This window comes from Sinocyclocheilus grahami, unplaced genomic scaffold (assembly GCF_001515645.1).
Source record: "Sinocyclocheilus grahami isolate Dianchi unplaced genomic scaffold, SAMN03320097.WGS_v1.1 scaffold1469.1, whole genome shotgun sequence".
In the NCBI taxonomy this organism is placed as follows: Eukaryota; Metazoa; Chordata; class Actinopteri; order Cypriniformes; family Cyprinidae; genus Sinocyclocheilus; species Sinocyclocheilus grahami.
Window position 1 is genome coordinate 9,329 of NW_015506648.1, and position 18,982 is coordinate 28,310.

At 37.1% G+C, this 18,982-nt stretch overlaps 1 protein-coding gene across 1 annotated transcript in view; it reads right to left on the minus strand.

Moving 5' to 3' along the window:
- Positions 1-18,830, minus strand: part of cdk19 (cyclin dependent kinase 19) — a 23,114-nt gene extending 4,284 nt beyond the window's left edge. The window contains exons 1-11 of the mRNA XM_016256748.1: positions 18,583-18,830; positions 16,787-16,862; positions 13,580-13,690; positions 12,047-12,187; positions 8,348-8,405; positions 6,955-7,086; positions 6,739-6,882; positions 3,687-3,756; positions 3,396-3,468; positions 2,809-2,878; positions 1,699-1,793 (exon numbers count right to left, since the gene is read on the minus strand). Coding sequence (XP_016112234.1) covers positions 1,699-1,793; positions 2,809-2,878; positions 3,396-3,468; positions 3,687-3,756; positions 6,739-6,882; positions 6,955-7,086; positions 8,348-8,405; positions 12,047-12,187; positions 13,580-13,690; positions 16,787-16,862; positions 18,583-18,710 — 1,098 coding nt within the window. The 5' untranslated portion in view covers positions 18,711-18,830. The remainder of the gene's footprint in view (positions 1-1,698; positions 1,794-2,808; positions 2,879-3,395; positions 3,469-3,686; positions 3,757-6,738; positions 6,883-6,954; positions 7,087-8,347; positions 8,406-12,046; positions 12,188-13,579; positions 13,691-16,786; positions 16,863-18,582) is intronic.
- Positions 18,831-18,982: the final 152 nt, after the last annotated feature.

Genomic DNA, 18,982 nt, shown 5'->3' on the forward strand with positions numbered 1-18,982 from the left:
GTAAATCTATTTATTGCATCATTTTATTTTTATTGTTTTTTTTTTCAAATGGATTTATTCTAAAAAGACTTTACTGCAGTAAATATTATGTCAAATAAATCTACATTTATGAAACTGTGCATGTGCTATTAACTACCTTTTTAATTTAATAGTGTGATATCATATAATCCATCTCGAAGACATAAGCAAAAATCAATATCAATCAACCACTAATTAAAAAAGGCATATTTCTGACTCTAACAAAAGTTGCTGTCCTGTGTAGGCTAGGAATATTTGTAAAAACGTCCTACGGTGTCTGTTGACATGCCGAGCTGCAATAGTTTGAGACTGTCAAAGCTTAGTCATGTTGTTTTCTTAATTAAATATAAATTGCTAACATTAAATGATTTAATACTGACATAAATGCACTGGGTATGCAATGACAAAGTCTTGTGTTTTTGTGTATGAATGGAGAAATGTCCCAAATTACACCGAAACCCATCAAAAATGACACAAGGGAATAAAGTACGCAATCTTAAGTAGACTAGTATTAATAGATCAGCTTTTTGTGTGCTGTCAAGTGTGCATGTTTTTGTACACGCAAACCTTTTGTAAACAGTGCTTTTGTAACCCAATCCGGGTCTGCAGGTCTTTGTAATAATGAGTGCGTTGGTTCGAAGTGTTTGCAAGGTTCATTGCCTCAAATACACTCACAGCCATCCTGAAATTGTGCTTCCCAGAAAAGCAGCAGTTGCATGAACATTATATGGTGTGGCCAAAGCCACTAAATGTTAAAGTAAATATTGGCTCACTCCAGCATCGCAGACATGAGATGGTTATTTTATGCTGTGTGTGTCTGTTTGTTTGCCTGGATACATTTCATCCTTCACTGCCCAAGTGTACAGCTTAACAACACTGCTATCTGAGCTCTTGCTCACTCTGCTTCCCTCTTAGATCCACTGGAATGAGTAACATTACAATTAGCAGTAGAAACGATAAGAAAACAGTCATTTTAGCAGATGCATTTATCCAAAGTAGCTTGCAGTACTTTTTACAGGGACAATCTCCCTGGAGCACCAAGGTCACAATGTCCTCTGCAGTGTTCAGACCTACAACCTTGCCAAAGTGAGCATCAAAGCTGCTTATACTTACAATAACCCACTGTATTAACTAACCACCTATGGCAGACAGGCAGCAAAATGCTGATTTTTTTTCACATGTGACTCAAATGAGTTCAGTGGTTGCTAGTCTGAAAAGCAAATATGTGACCCTGGACCACAAAACTAGTCATAAGGGCCTTTTTTTATTGAGATTTATACATGTACGCTGAATAAATAATCTTTCCATTGATGTATGGTTTGTTAGGATCGGACAATATTTGGCTGAGATACAACTATTTGAAAATCTGGAATCTGAGGGTGCAAAAAAATCTAAATATTGAGAACATATTAAAGGGACTCGGGTACGGTTCACGGGTTCGCACCTGAGCTGAACTGATGTCAAGTCTACTTCTCATGTGTTTCTTGTCGTTGCTCTGACGCTTAAGTCATAACTTTAACAACCAATGTAGGTTGGATACCAACTACAATGTCCAAACAAAAGGATCTGATTTCATTCTTTGCAAAATTACAGTGTGGAAAGTCAGTGCTAAAGACCACATCTGAAAAAACTCATTAGAACTGGATGCAAAACCTAAGTTTCTTAATCAGCCATTGTTACCTTCTCTGTTTTCTCCTCTGGTTCGTCCTCACTTAGAAACTCTCGTTTGGGGTATGGAATCTGACAACCTGCAAATACACTAAAAGCACACAAAGAAAACATTCAAGCAGTTTTTATAGGAACTACAACTGTTTCACATACAAATAACAGGTGAACGACTACGGTTCATGTTTTAGCTGCTATAAAAGCCGTCCGAAAGAGGAAAAACAGGACATATTTGTGGTATGCACAGAGTGAAAAGCAAGCAGAGACCCTCTTCTAATTAAAGGGTTTGGCTAAGTTCCAGTGAAGGCAAATCTAATTGCAATGGCACAGAATGACACTGTAGAGAATTAGGTACTTTTTCTCTAACAGCATGAAAGTGCACAAAGTGAGAGCCATAAAAATGATCCATTGAGTCTGGTGTAGAACACTAAACCGAAGCTCAGACCTGAACCCTACTGAATATGAATTAGATGAACACCGAATGAAAGCCGGACCCCATCACTCAGTGCCTGAGCTCACTGATGGTCTTGAATTGGAGCGACTTCCCAAAGCCTTGTCTCTACAGTGAGAAGATACTAGAGAGGATCAACTATTTACTAATGCTAATTGTTTTGAAATTACATGTTGAACAAGCACATATGGGTCTGGTGTTTGGGTCTCCACATACTTTTGATCGTTGAGATTTCTCCTCTGAGATTACTCAGCATGAATCGAAATGTGTGTGTGTGTGTGTGTGTGTGTGTTTTTGTGACATATGAGGACACAAACTTGTATAATGACAAAGGTATGACGTAGGTATTACAAGGAGATTACATTTTTCAAAATGCTTATAAATCACACAGAGTGAGTTTTTTTGAGAAAGTGAAAATGCTGAAAGTTTCCTGTAAGGGGTAGGGTTAGGTGTAGGGCAATAGCACATACAGTTTGTCCAGTATAAAAACCATTACGCCTATGGAATGTCCCCACAATTTACAAAAACAAACGTGTGTGTGTGTGTGTGGTGTATGGGTGTACAGTATGTGTGTGTGGTTGGTGTGTGTGCGTGTGTGTGTGTGTGTGTATATATGTGTGGTGTGTGTGTGTATGTGGTGTGTGGTGTATGTGTGTGTGTGTATATGTGTGTGTGTGTGTGTGTGTGTGTGAGTGAGTGAGTGAGTATTCTTTTGGTGGGGTCCATAGTCAGCAATTTCTGGAGCTAGATTAGATTACATTAATTACTGTGGGAAAGATGTGCAAATTCACATAATAGAGTTGGTGGGTTTTACTTAGTGATTAGTTGACTAGTTTAGTGATTAGTTGACTAGTTTAATGATTAGTTGACTAGTTTAGTGATTAGTTGACTAGTTTAGTTTAGTGATTAGTTGACTAGTTGGATGTACGGACACTAAATGCAGACGTTCAATAGTGTAACTAACAGATATTAAACAAATAGATCAATGACATAACTATTTATTTCACAAAACTTTAAATGTTTGTTTTTTAATGCAAAATGACTCTTCTTGGATTTTTGCAATATTTGCAAGAGGAATGTCTAAAATTTAAACTTCATACTGCACCACCGAAGCAAATGATTTAAATAAGTAGCCATCTTAAAACTAATGTTTTTGTGAAGCATATAATGTGTCTAAGATGTCTGCACAGTACTGTATCCCTTTTATATAAGTCAAAGTTGATTCCATATACAATATGAAACAAGTGTACAATAGTCTCACCAGTAGAAACACTTTGCTGTCTGGCTTGACTTTATGTTTCTCCATGTATTTGATAAGACTGCTGTTGGCATATCTGTAAAACACATCAAAAGAATCACTATATATGCACATAAAATATAATACAGTCAGCTGTGTTCAAACAGTACAGAACTGTCTTGCTGTTCTTCTGTATACAGAGCTAGAAAACACTCACACGAAAAAATATAAACCATGACATAAAATCAACACTCATTTAGTTTTTGCTGTTGAGAATACATTTGGTGTTACTCTGGAACAGAGCCCCGCACTCACGTGGTTCTTCTGAAATCTTTCTGTAGAGTCGGATATTCTGGCATCTTCCGGATATCTTCCCAGTCTTTATCTAGGAATTACACATAAACATAATATAATAGTGCACAGTGACATTTAACAAGGCTACGAGTCCAAATAAGGACTAATAATAGCACATGGACTCACTTGTCAGGTGCAAGAATTGTATCAAATTATGCATTGTGCATTTGTTACATTGTACTTACAATTAAAGCACCTGCATTTACATTGTTTATGGTGAAACTGCTAGCTCTTTATTATACAGTCTTGCATGTACATGTTCTTATTATAGTAATTACAATAATGGGTTAATAATTCGGTACTACCCCTCAACCGACCCCTAAACCTAACCTTAACTCATGTAGATACCTCATATTACCCAGAACCTTCTAAGGTAAGTATACTGTAAGTACACCTGAGAGCATGCACTGTAAAATAAATACTGCCTATAAGGCATGTATCATTCAGAACAAATCAACAGAGAGACACACACATGCTTATGTTGTGTGGATAACTCAGGGTTCCTACACAGAGGCATATTTACATATTTAAGATTTCAGACTGACTTGGTACCAACATACTGGTACTTTTGACAACACTACTACAAACAAGCCTGAACGAAGAAAAGTTCAATTTTAATGTTAGTTTTAATTACACAAGACGTACAACTGTGTTTCTTTAATTCTAAAAAAGTACTTTTCAGTGCAAAATGATCCATCAGGAATGGAATGAGGCTAAAAATACACCAAGCACAGGGCAATGGCCACACCTGATTATAAATATTCATAATTCTGCTCAGCTGAAAATGTAGGATTTTGTTTGATATGCTTCCACACTTTTTCACGCAAACCAGACATGAAAAGGTATGGATAGTTAATTTCGTGGCTGACTTTACTGCATTTGTAGGAGTTCCCTTTCAGACACAAAATTCATGGGAGGAGAGTACTTAAATAAATCATGCAATGTGATTTAAGGTTTGCGCTAGTCAGTTGACTGGTATATGAGCCATTATTTACCGCCCCCCCAAAAAGCAGGTCTTTCATTCTGCACCTGTTTCTAGTAGATTACACACACCTGTTTATCATCGGCTCTGCTTGTTTAAGAGCTTACGCTCATTTGCGCAGCTCTTGGTAGATCGTGTTGGTCATTGTTGAAATGATCTGTGTCTGTATTCTTTCATTTGCTCAGCCGCAGATCTTTACTCTCCCATCGGCGCATTTATGGGATTGCACTTTCCCAGCACTTTTGGATGGGCAGAAATCACAGAGTCTATATACACTGTCTGCTACGTTTCCTGCTGTGTGTTCTGTGTGTTCAACTGCTGCACCATTATTGTGGTATAATCATACCACATTCAGATAAACCCACAATATCATGCATTCAACAAATCAATGACCATTTTTAACAGCTTCACATTATGTAACACTTAAGTTAAAACAAACAACTCAAAACAGTAACACTAATATATACAGTGGGTACGGAAAGTATTCAGACCCCCTTAAATGTTTCACTCTTTGTTATATTGCAGCCATTTGCTAAAATCATTTAAGTTAATTTTTTTCCTCATTAATGTACACACAGCACCCCATATTGACAGAAAAACACAGAATTGTTGACATTTTTGCAGATTTATTAAAAAAGAAAAACTGAAATATCACATGGTCCTAAGTATTCAGACCCGTTGCTGTGACACTCATATATTTAACTCAGGTCCTGTCCATTTCTTCTGATCATCCTTGAGAGGGTTCTACGAAAAACTTGTTGCATCTTTTCCAAAAAGATCAAAAGGGTGCTTCTACTAAATACTGAGCAAAGGGTCTGAATACTTAGGACCATGTGATATTTCAGTTTTTCTTTTTTAATAAATCTGCAAAAATTTCAACAATTCTGTGTTTTTCTGTCAATATGGGGTGCTGTGTGTACATTAATGAGGAAAAAAATTAACTTAAATGATTTTAGCAAATGGCTGCAATATAACAAAGAGTGAACAATTTAAGGGGGTCTGAATACTTTCCGTACCCACCGTATATATATGCAAGTAATATATCAAACTTGCAACTCAAATACATGTGGGAAGTGGACCCACACAAGGACAAAAGAATTCAGGCTTTAAAGAAAGTGAAAAAGCTGGTAGAATATTTAAACTTAAAGGGTTAGTTCACCCAAAAATGAAAATTCTGTCATTAATTACTCACCCTCGTTTCGTTCCAAACCCGTAAGACCTTCGTTCATCTTCGAAACACAATTGAAGATATTTCTGATGAAATATGAGGGCTCTCTGACCCTCCCACAGACAGGAAGGTAACTACCATGTTCAAGGTCCAGAAAAGTACCAAGATGATCGACAAAGTAGTTTGTGTGACATCAGCGGTTCAACTGTAAAGTTACGAAGCTACGAGAATACTTTTTTGTGCAAAGAAAACCAAAATAATGACTTTATTATGCATTTTATGTCTCTACTGCATCCCTTTGGACGCGCGTTCACGACAGTACCATGATGCGAGCATGTGGCGGCAGTACAAGTGACGCAGTAGAGACGAAAATGTGAAATAAAGTCGTTAAAAAGTATTCTCGTAGCTTCGTAACGTTACAGTTACGACTACTTTGTCGATCATCTTGGTACTTTTCTGGACCTTGAACGTGGTAGTTACTTTGCTGTCTATGGGAGGGTCAGAGAGCCCTCATATTTCATCAAAAATATCTTCAATTGTGTTCCCGAAGATGAACGAAGGTCTTACGGGGTTTGGAATAACACGAGCGTGAGTAATTAATGACAGAATTTTCATTTTAGGGTGAACTACCCCTTTAAGGGAAATGCAAGAGGCAACTCAAGTACATTACTAACAGAAAAATAAATGTAGAACTTTTTTAGGAATTGTTTGTTCCTAATCTACAGAAACATAAATCTCAGGTCTTCCAGTGATGTAAAAATGTTTCTATTTAGTTACAATAGAAGTCAAATGAATTCATGAGAGTAGAATACTGTACCGAGTACAGAGTACAGGTGGCCATACGATAAGTTAAGGTCAGTCACCTGCTGGGAAGCCCATGACGCTGAATATGCGATCTAACTGGTCGTGATGGAAAGGATTGCTGGTCTTTATGTCCTCTTGTCGACAATGAAAGATTGGTTCTGACGTCAACAGCTCTGCAAAGATACAGCCTATTGCCCAAATATCTAAAAAGTCAAAGAATATTTAGTACAGATAACAAAGAATACAGCCTGAAATGCACACAACACATAACGTACCGATTGCTTTGGTGTAGTGTCTCGCCCCGAGCAGTAGTTCGGGTGCTCGGTACCAGAATGTGACGACCACTGGGTCCAGATCAGCCAAAGGCTTCAGTGGAGAGTTAAATAGTCGAGCAAAACCCATATCAGCTGAGACACACAAACATAGAAACCCATAAATACTCCACTCTGATCACAGGGACAGGGATCATTTCAGCTTTAGGTGAGCTATGCATTTTGTTTTTAACGATCATAGGAAGAGAAGACTTTCTACTAGTAACAAACAGTCGTTGGTATGCATTTTAATCAATACGAAGAACTGGTGGGTTTTAGGGGTCATAAGGTGACAATGTGGCATCATAATTGTAATAATACATGTATTATTGAAATAGTATTTTAATTTAAAAAAACATTCTACAGAACATTCTAGAGACCATTTGATCAGTGTTGCCAAGTCTGTGGTTTTACTGCTCATGTGTGACCCTGGAGCACAAAAGCAGTGTTAAGTCACTGGGGGATATTTGTAGCAATAGCCAAAAATACATTGCATGGGTCAAAATTATTGACTTTTCTTTTATGCCAAAAATCATTAGGATATTAAGTAAAGATCCATGTTCCATGAAGATATTTTGTAAATGTCCTACCGTAAATATATCAAAACTTAATTTTTTATTAGTAATATGCATTGCTAAGAACTTAATTTGAACAACTTTAAAGATGCTTTTCTCAATATTTAGATTTTTTTGCACTCTCAGATTCCAGATTTTCAAATAGTTGTATCTCGTAATAGGTATACCCAGAACGCGATTTTTGATGCGATTTCATAGATATTTTTCCCATGAATGCAGTTGAGCTAGTTTTGATGACCAGTTGTGCTGGTTCTGCCGTGCAGACCTGGCAACCCTGCATTTGATCTATATAAAAGTGGAAATTTTGCTATTTTCAAAACTTAATGGAAATTGTTGGCCATGTTTTGTCCCATGTGTCATATAACCCATGAGAGATTAAATAATTAGTTGTGCTGCTTACGTGAAGTGGCTCCAATGCTCAAGTGAGTCAAGGTAACACTGAAAGCCACAGTGTAACCAAACACAATAACAAGTTCCACAGGCTGGTAAAAATAGTGCCCACAGCCCTGAACAGTCCTCACCCAGAATAGTATCTTATGTAAGACAATGGCTTCACATTAGCTCAGACTGACCCTACAGCCACATAAGCTCTCTAAAGCTTGGCATTATCACCTAAAACGAAAATGAGTCGACCAAAAAAAACGTTCAGCAGCATTACACAAAATCTAATTTTCTTCTCTGATAATTTCAATAAAAGACATTTTCCACTGAGGAAATTTTGATAATTATATATTGCATTGTATATATTGCAATTATACATTGTAGTCAGTATGGCATTTTACCAATTTTGACTCTTCCTCGTTCTGGGCCTTCCCCCATGACCAGGATATTGGCAGGTTTCTGAAAGACAAGAGAGACCACAAAGTATATGTTTATCTCAGAAATGTGCGCGCGTTGCGCATGTTTTTGCATTATATGAGTCGCTTTGGAATATAAGTCGCAGCACGTTTCAGATGATAAAAAACGTGATTTATTTTTCAGAAAATATGTTCATCACTGTTACAAGATTTATGTATCAAAAGCTTGTAGAATAAACTAACATTATACATATTCTTTTGGTTTCTGTACCCAGTATTTAAAAAAATTACAAATGCAATGAAAATACAGGTATCATTACTTGGTATCGGCAAAGTACCAAAAATAAAAGTATCCATATTGGCCTTGTTCTGGAAAACATGGTATCCATAAATGTAATGCATATTTGCTGAATAAAAGCATTAATTTCTATTAAAACACACACACAAAAACATTTGAATGGTAGTATAAGATGGTGTCTACATAAATATGAAGCAACGCAACTGTTTTCAACATTGATAATAATCAGAAATGTTTCTTGAGCAGCAGATCATACTTGTATACTGATTTCTGAAGATCATGTGACACTGAAGACTGGAGTAATGATGCTGAAAATTCAGCTTTGATCACAGCGATAATTTACATTTACAACATATTCACATAAAACATATTGTAATCAGTGTTGGGGAAAGTTACTTTTAAAAGTAATGCATTACAATATTGCGTTACTCCATAAAAAAGTAACTAATTACGTTACTTAGTTACTTTTTATGGAAAGTAATGTTGCGCATTACTTTTTAAATCCGGACAGGGCTTGCTTGTTTGTTTTTAAAATAAAAAAGTTCTATTTTTGGCAAATATAAAAGCCTTTTCACACCAAAAGTGAAATGAATAAGCCTCAGGCTGAAGGGAAAGTACAGTAGAATGCAGAAGAAGACATTTCAACACACTTCAGCAATAAACAAAGACACGCAGATGTTTGTCTGGAGTAATTTGTGCTTATTAGTACGCTTGAACTGGATCATCGAAGACATTGGTTAATAGAATGGGATTAAATACATAAAGGATATTTGTGTTGTTTAACATTTAATTATTGCAGGTTTGCGTCATATTCTGAGTTGCATTATTTTTATTCATTTTGAGGAATACTGAATCTGTGTTTTTTCTTTTTTGTGAGTGAGATGAATGAATGCATATTCATATTTATTTTAGAACTACAGTAACATCTTCTGATTTCTCTCAGCATGAGGACCGGAGAGCCGTCAGTCAATAAATTGGAGGAAAAAAAGTAACTTGCTTTACTTATTTGAAAAATTAACTCAGATATTCTCTTGTAAAGTAAGAAGTAATGCGTTACTTGAAAAAAGTAATCTGATTATGTAACTCGCGTTACTTGTAATGTGTTACCCCCAACACTGGATATTCTCTTGTAAAGTAAGAAGTAATGCGTTACTTGAAAAAAGTAATCTGATTAGAAGTAATGCGTTACTTGTAATGCGTTACCCCAACACCGCTTGTAATACTGCATCACAATACTAGTGTTTTTACTATATTCTTGAGCACATAAATGCAGCCTTGGTGAGAAGATGAGCCTTAATTTAAAAAAATCATAATGTTTCCAATCTTTTGACAAGTACTGTATATCTGTTCACACCTGCATGAACCATAAAGCCATGACACCCATTTTGTTTATGGAAATATTCTGTCTCACAGGGAAGCTGTGGCAGGTGCTGAGCTATCGCTCTTCTAAATGCAACAGACGACATCTTCATGATAATATTTATGCATATCATAATATTCATTTCACTGCGGTTACTGGGTGTTAATATTTCAGCAGACCACGCTGAAGTGAACGTACTTTACGCCATTGAAAACTAGTCATTTTAATTGCAGGAAACCTAAAAAATTCATTTATAATTCTAATAAAGCATACTATATTTCATAGATACTCATAACAACAAATGCTTTTTATTTGAACTTTTATTTAGTTTTAGCGGTAGCAGACATTATTACAAAAATAATTAGTAGTCCAAACGGCACAGACTAATTTTTCTAATCTTGCTTTCTCAGGATTAGAAATACTTTATGTGTTCTGGATTCTGTATGTTTGAAAACTATTTTATTCACAATTTAATTTGGTGCCACTAATACAGACATTACAATACGATGGAACGAACAGACAGAGAAACACAGAGACGTCACGAGTCTGTGTGCGGTCGTGGGTGACTGGCTGCTGCATCAAGTAATGATGTCTTCTAATTATTCCGAGACGCTTGAGTTTCTATGAGCCTTAATGAGGGTGTGTTGCTATGGGAACAGCGACCATAAGACTTCTGTAATCCACTCAACACAACACTGACGTCTCAAAATTGCTGTTATCGTTCACTGAAATCCACTTTAAGGAATGTAACGTATTTTTATGGTAAATAAAATAAATACTTGAGTAATTACCATTTGTATTAACATTAAAGGGATAATTCACCCAAAAATGAAAATTCTGTCATTAATTACTCACCCTCGTGTCTGTCACGATCACCAGCTGGAGTGCCTATCCCATACCTTTGCCACTCTATCCTGGACTGCATTTCCCATAACCCACTGGCCGGACTCATCATGCCTGATTGTTTTCACCTGTTGCTCATTACATCTGCCTATATAAGCCTTGATTTCAGTCACTCTTTGCAAAGTCTTGCATGTGTCACAGTTGCCATTCTAAGCCTTTTATCCTCGTTCTCTCGTGTCTTGTTTTCCTGGTTCTTGATATTCTGCCTGTTTATCTGGATTACTCCGTTTGCCTCAGCCCTGTCATTTTTTGGACTGCTTACTGTGTTTGACCTCATGCCTGCTTTGACTATGACTATCAGAACGCATGCATCGTGGTATCCTCGTGAATGGCGGCAGAGACTGACATGAATAAAGTCATTATTATTGTTTTCTTTGTGCACAAAAAGTATTCTCGTAGCTCGTACCACAGATGTCACATGGACTATTTTAAGGATGGCCTTACTACGTTTCTGGGCCTTCAATGTGGTTAATTGCTGTCTACGCAGGGTCGGAAAGCTCTTGGATTTCATCAAAAATATTTGAATGTGTTCCGAAGATGAACGAAGGTCTTCCGGGTTTGGAACGACACTAGGGGGAGTAATTAATGACAGTATTTTCATTTTTGGGCGAACTATCATTAAGTTGAACCGCGGTTCTAGTGTATGCCGAACCGTGTGTGGAGAACGGTACGGTTCGATTTTTTACCGAGAACCGTTGCACCCCTAATATAAACATGAAAAATGTTCATTGTTAGGAAGGCACAGGTGTCCTAAATATTTTGAAGATAATTATGGGAATTAAACTTCATTTTGCAGCCAAAATCTATTGTACTGGCCACTACTGTACTTGTTATATTCTGGTATGAAGATCATAACTTGAAGCATCTCTGGCTGCATTAACACGGTCAACCAATTCCATTCAGCTACTGTTGTATACTGTACATTTGGTAAAACTACACAAGTTTTGTCTGAGGACAGTGGAAATGTGCTTCCAAAATACAAAAGCATTGAATAACCTGCTGTTCCTGTTACATAACATTTATAATTCATGTTGCCAAGGCTTAAGCGAATGTAAACAAGCGGAACAAAAAATAAAACACTGACTAACAAATGGCTTCATATCAGGCTTGTGTCTGTACTCACCAGATCTCTGTGCAGGACCCAGTTGGCATGCAGGTAATGGATGCCGTCTAAGATTTGGTAAAGCAGAGACTTCACCATCCCCCTCGGTAGCTGCATGGGTTTCTTGTTGGCCTTTGATGCTCGATGAAATTTTATGATGTGCTACAACATATGAAAGTTGCATGAGAGTTGTGTACGCATTAGCGGTTATATGATCACAAGAAATCTTTTTCCTCTAGCTGTTTTGCTGCTAAGGTCACGCACTTCCAAATTAAGATCAGTAACACTCCATCTCTGCTGATCACTCTGCACATTTTTTCACTGATGAGACGGCAACAATCAGTTTTCAGAAATTAAGCGTTAGCGTTAGTTCTGGCAGGTCACGTGAGTCAAGCTTGCATCAGCTGATTCTCAGCTGATCACATCTACCTATAGGAATACGACACCTATCGCGGCATTCCTATATAAGCTCTATTCAGTATTATTCAGCAGCTTTTTAGCTTGCTCAGGAGCAAATGACCCTCCTCCATCCCCAGCTCCTCCTTTCACCACAGTCAGGACTTAGCTTTCTGATATTCCTTGCTAATCAGACTCCTTTATCTTGAATAAAGTGTTACACTTAAATATCATTAAGTACATTAATGATATCTGCCTTGTTCTGTTCTGTTAACCCTGGGGGGTTATTATTGCTGCTCTCCCTGCTCAGTCATGACAGGCTGCATGGATGGGCAGGGAGGTTTTTGCCCAGAACAGAACCATACCGCCAAACCAAACTTTATGCTAAGTATCTATCATTTTGACGATAGTGGTCCTGACAGAAACAATATTAATTAAACAGAGGACCCCCTGCAGATCCTAAGTGTCAAGGTCAATTGGGGCTAGATTTACTAAACAGGGCAAATTAGTGTGAGAACGCAATCCCATGAAAGCACAGATGGGAGTGGAAAGTTCTGCATTGGTTTACTGACAACGCGTGAAATAAAGCAAACCGTAGTAAATCATGTTGCACCAAAGAGGGTTTGCACTGGTGAAGCGGTGAATAAATCTGGTCTTAAATATTAGATATTAGAAAATATCAGTCTCTTAAAATATTAGATAATTTGACCTTTTTACATGTGCAATGTTTGTTCAGGTTGTGAAATGTGATGCACCTCACCAAAAAAAAAAAAAAAACAGTATTTATGAATGAATAGTGTAAAAAAAAAAAAAAAAGTACTTTCAAAAATACATTTAATTAATTTAACATTTAAAATTGTATTTAAAAGATTAATGATACATAAAAAAACAGCTGGGCCATTCACACTGAACACGTTTTTGCTTTAAGGAAGACCGCATCTCAGACATTCTGCTGTTGCGTTTAGAAGAAGAAAGGTAAGTCGTACAAAACTGAACCTAAAACGAAATGAAAAGGGTTGATTAAATTACAAACTAAAGAGTAACTACTGAAGCATTGCTGACCCAAACAAAAACTAAACTGAAACATGCTAAAAAAAAAAAAAGCACTGCGATACAAAAAGTGTAAAATTATAATAACTTGAGTGCATGTGTACTCACCCACAGGTCATGCTCAGCATAGTCGAAGAGGAGCCAGACTTTGCGGTCACTGTGAGAGAGAAATACTTTCTGCAGGGCGATGACGTTTGGATGCTTTAACTCTCTCAGCAACTGCAGAAAAACAGAGAGACGCATTCTTCTGTTCATTCACCAATTGTCTTTAATACACATACATGTAAAGGCATTTAAACTTTCTATCACAAACACTGACTCCGTTTACAACCTGGTGTTAACATCCATCTCGAGCAATCCCATCACAATTGGAGAGCGCTAATAAATACACGTACAAATGATGTTCAGCATCCTGAAGCCTAACTCACTGAAAGTGGTGAGCACTATATTCTGCCTTCGATGTAGCAATCAGCTGATGATAAACCAAATCTAGCACATATCTGTTGCTTCTCGTGTAGTGAACTCTGCTGAATAATTTGCGTATATCGCACAAACTGAAGAGAGGGTTTATCTCCGTTCTGCGGAGACACATTTATGTGGCCAAGTGTAAATGGAACCCGCACTGATCAATCAAAATGCATGTGGCAACCAAGTGAAGCATTCAATCGAAAAAGCACGTGACCACAACATTTGCTGTGTTAACACTAAGGGCACAAACATGCTAGTATTTAGACTTCTTCAGAAACCCCTCTTCATCAGAATTCCTCCCATTTTAAAATTGCCTAATCGAACAATGGATTCCAAGTTACTTTTTACAGCAGAATGCTAATGGTTATATGTATGGCATAGATCTCCCAAAGGAGGCTGCCATACAGTATGACTGCGGTTCAGTACAAAGCAGTAAATTAACTGACAATTACAGTAGTAATCAACTACTAAAGGTACAGTAATACTGGAAAAAAACGAGTGTTTTTATCCCCAGAAATTTGTAAGAAAAGCAAAATCTCTGACTGAAGCATGTACCTTTGACAGTATTCTGCCTGTCTCTCTAGATCTTGTAAACACAGAAAGAGTTGGCAGTGCTTGACTTGGGGTTGTGCTTAGGACTTGACTAGTTAACCAATTAAAACACGTCGTAAGAAAATGTTTTGTCTAAGGATCTTCTCGCTGCTAGTGCAGGTCTGATCACAGAAAGCGTTTGGATGAGATTATAGAAAATAAAGGAGGTTTCACTTGTTACTACTGTATATACAAGTGTTCACACACACACACACAACATTGCACAGTTTGCATGTCTCCTTAATCAAACACACCTGATTCAGGTCATCAGCTCATGCTTAATGTGCAGTGTTGGGGTGCCTCCAGGACCAGGGTTGGGAACCACTGGCCTAGATAACATCTCTGAGTTTTCTCCTATAATGCCTGATGAGTTTGGAGAACACCTGACAAGAGAACAGAGAGCATTCCTTCACACAGGATCACTCCAGATCCTTCAGATTCACAGCCCCATGTTGGTGCTGCTCCTCTTCAGTTCACCACACTCATTTTCTAGTGTTCAGATCAGAGGACTGGGATGGCCATGGCAGATGTTTTATTTTGTGCTCAGTGACCCATTTTTGCATTGATTTTGATGTTTGTTTTGTCCTGATGGAAGATCCAACCATGACCCATTATAAGACTTCTAGCAGGGACATTCAGGTTTAGATTTTTGTTTATCTGTTGGTATTTGATAGAATGATGCCATCTATCTGAACAAGATGTCCAGGACCTCCGGCCCACAACATTAAAGATCCAGTAATTGTACACATGGGGTACTTTTTTTTTTTATCCCTGTGTATCCCTTTAAACCCATATTATGTGTGCCAAAAAGCTCTTTTTTAAGTTTTATCTGAACATAGAACCCAGTCCCATTTCAAGTTCCAGTAGTGTCTAACAAATCAATATCCTGGAGTTTTTTTGGATGAAAGTAGGGATGGGCGATGTGGACTTAAAACTATATCACAATATTTTCTGGTATTTATTGTGATAACGACATCAATGACGATAGTTCATATGCATCTACTGAGAGAAAAAAACTAGGGTGCTGTGTGTTGTGAGCAACCAGAGGGCGCCCTCGTGCATAAACTCCACATATGCATCACAGAAATAATAGAATTGATGACATTCCAGGAAATCCCTAATATGGACAAAGACACACAAAGATGATATGCCTACAGTCGTGGTCAGAATTATTGGCACCCTTAGTAAATATGAACAAAGAAGCCTATGAAAATAAATCTGCAGTGTTAATCATTTTGATCTTTTATTTAAAAAATGTAAATAAATAAATAAAATCACAGAAACTTAGCCTTTCATTGAAGTAAAACAATTGAAAAATCATTATTATTATTAAATTATTATTATTTTTTGCTCTATTACACACTGGCCACAATTAATGGCACCCTTTTATTCAATACTTTTTTGTAAGGGAATTGTCATGTTCGTGTTCACCCTGGTGTGCTAAACATTGTAAATATGAACAGGAATATACTTCAGATATATTTTACTATAATTTCTATGGGTATCAATAATTGTGGCCAATGTGCATTAGACAAAAACATTCATAATGTGATTCCCCCCCACTTTCACTTGTTTTACTTATTGAAAGGTAAGATTTATTTTTTGAATGAAAGATCAAAAGGAAGGATAAACAATACAGATTTATTATCACAGGCTTCTTTGATCATTTTTACCAATGTTCCAAAAACTCTGGCACAAGACTGCATGTGCACTAACTAACCGTTTAAAGGGAAACTAAACTACTATCTGCAAAAGCCAACTTAATTGAACTCTACTTCATCTCTACATTATTTTTCACCACACACACACACTGCAAAAACAGCCAGGGGTCAAATCTGGATTTCTGAAGTGGGGGAGTCAAAAGATCATGAGCTTAATCAAATGCCCTTGACAAAACTAAACACGGTCCTCTGAACCTTAAAGGATGATTCCTGGTTATTCCCGCAAGTGAATGTGAAAGGCTTTACTTGATCTTGGTTACACACAGAGCGACTGGTAAATTATTCTATCATTCTAACGTCACGCTAACACACATACACAGTAGCCTAATATTTAAAAATTATATTTTTGAAAACAGTGTTACAGTTGCATTCATTTATTGCAGTTATAGTTCATAGAGTTGCAAACTTGCTGCATTCCTCTGTTAATAAATTACTGTATGCATATTTTTTTGTTTTTAAAAAATGAAACAAAAAAAAAAAAACTGTATGCAGTAAAAAAGTAGTTAAAAAAAATTGTTGCTTTTAAGTAACTCACAGCAATTTCCCTGCAGGCAGACATGGAAATACCAGTGCCTTCTATCTGTTTCAGCGCATACTCCTTCTCATCCTTCCTGTAAAAACACAAACACAACATCACTAAAGGTGAGGAAACACAGCTACGCACAACACTCACGTCACAATATTAAATCACTCCATTTACATGAAAACTAATAAACAGCTATCTATTGTATTCAGTAAATAATATGCAAGACATGAATAACAATATATTATTCAATTAATTTTCAAATGATAAGGTAATAAAAGTATTAACCATTAACAAGTATTCATTTACACAATAATGTACTTACATTTTTTGCTAATATCAAAAATACATTTTGCTAACCATAATAATAGTTCATTTTAAATAAATAATGGGCATTGATATTACAGAATTAAATAACCAAGCTATGCGAAATTTACAAACAATGCGATGTGAAAAGTTATATACTTACTGCAGTAAAAATATATTTTTAAAAGAAAATCACAATTAATCTCAATACACTGTTCACAGTCGGCAAAAGTCAAAGAAAATGTATTAATTTAGAAAATACATCAAAATATCAAACTAATCAATATCACTTTTTTCCCCCCCAAACAAATTTTTCACAAAAAAGCAGATACACTTTTCAAAACTGTACGGCCACATACAGATCATTAGGCAACTGAAATATTGTGTAGGTATTCTCAGCAGCCTTCGAGCAGTGAAGCAGGCTTCTCTATCAGCGTCTCAACTTAGAGTTCACGATTCTACCAAAAAAAAAGATCTGTGAACCCATTTCTATCTTGTAATACTGAAGCAATATTTGTTACTATTTCTCCTCTAATTTTCATGATTACTCGTGGTTATTTATTTATTGCTAATCAGGCGAATAGAATGAACTAAATATTAAATATCAATTTTCTCCAAACTAACTACTTTGCAATGATTTTAAACCAACCGACCAAAAGATCATTTTTTAGTAGATGTACAAAGCCCGCCTCAAGTTGATATGTCCCATTAACATTTCAGAACATTCGTGCCTTAATTTCCAAAACAATATCTATACTTGAATTATTTTAAAAGTAAACTGAATGAAACATCTAGCATGCAAAGCGTTCTCGAGTTCAAAATAAACAACACTTGTTTGTATGCTTTGTTACCCAATGCAATGAAACACACACGGAGAGAGATAGACACACACACACACACGGAGAGAGAGAGATAGACACACACACACACACACACACACGGAGAGAGATAGACCCACACACACACACGGAGAGAGAGAGATAGACACACACACACACACACACACACACACACGCACGCACACAGACAGATACACACACATATAACCTCCTGCACAAATGAGTATATGAACACACACACACTGCTGAACACATAAGCACAAGTGAGCACGCTGTGTAAACTCCAGCACATAAGAACATCTGCGCAGGTAAACACGCATTCCTCAACATGTGCACCGCTTTTAAAAAACGTGGACTTCTGCACAAATAATCAGGTGAACTCCTGCAGACACTGAACGACACCCAGCACGACACGGACTGCTGGACATGTAAGCATATAAACTCCAGCACACGAGAAAGCACGAACACTTGAGTTAAACACGTGAGCTGCGGCACACAGGAGTGAGACATGCATCACGCTGGTTTGGGGGAGGACCGTTTGAAGTGCGTCCATGAAAACAAAAACAATCACACAGGGTAGCGATAAAGGCATGATTCCCCCGATACACAACACACACACTGTCAGCAGAAGCGCGTAGAGGGAGTGAAACGCGTGCATCTTACCCGTCTTTACGCTTGGCTTTATAAACATGCCCGTACGTGCCGCGACCCACTTTACAACCTTCATATTCAAACAGATCTTCCACTCTCTCCCTCTCGGCGGCGAGCTTCGTTTTGAAGTCGTGGTCCATTTTAACCCATAAACATTTCTTAATTTACAATAAAATAAAATATTAATTATTACATGCATTAATTAAATGATCCGATCGTTTTATTACCCCACCATTTCCTTGTTTGGGATTTCGGTCGGCTCCGCTTAATGGTCACGTGTTCGATGACGCATTTTATTGTGGCGGATTGCCTTCTGGGAAATGTAGTGTGGTTCGATCAACCCACTGGTTCGAGTTAACGACGGGAGGACGTCTGTGAACTACAACGCGCAAATCGCGATGTTGGACGTCGT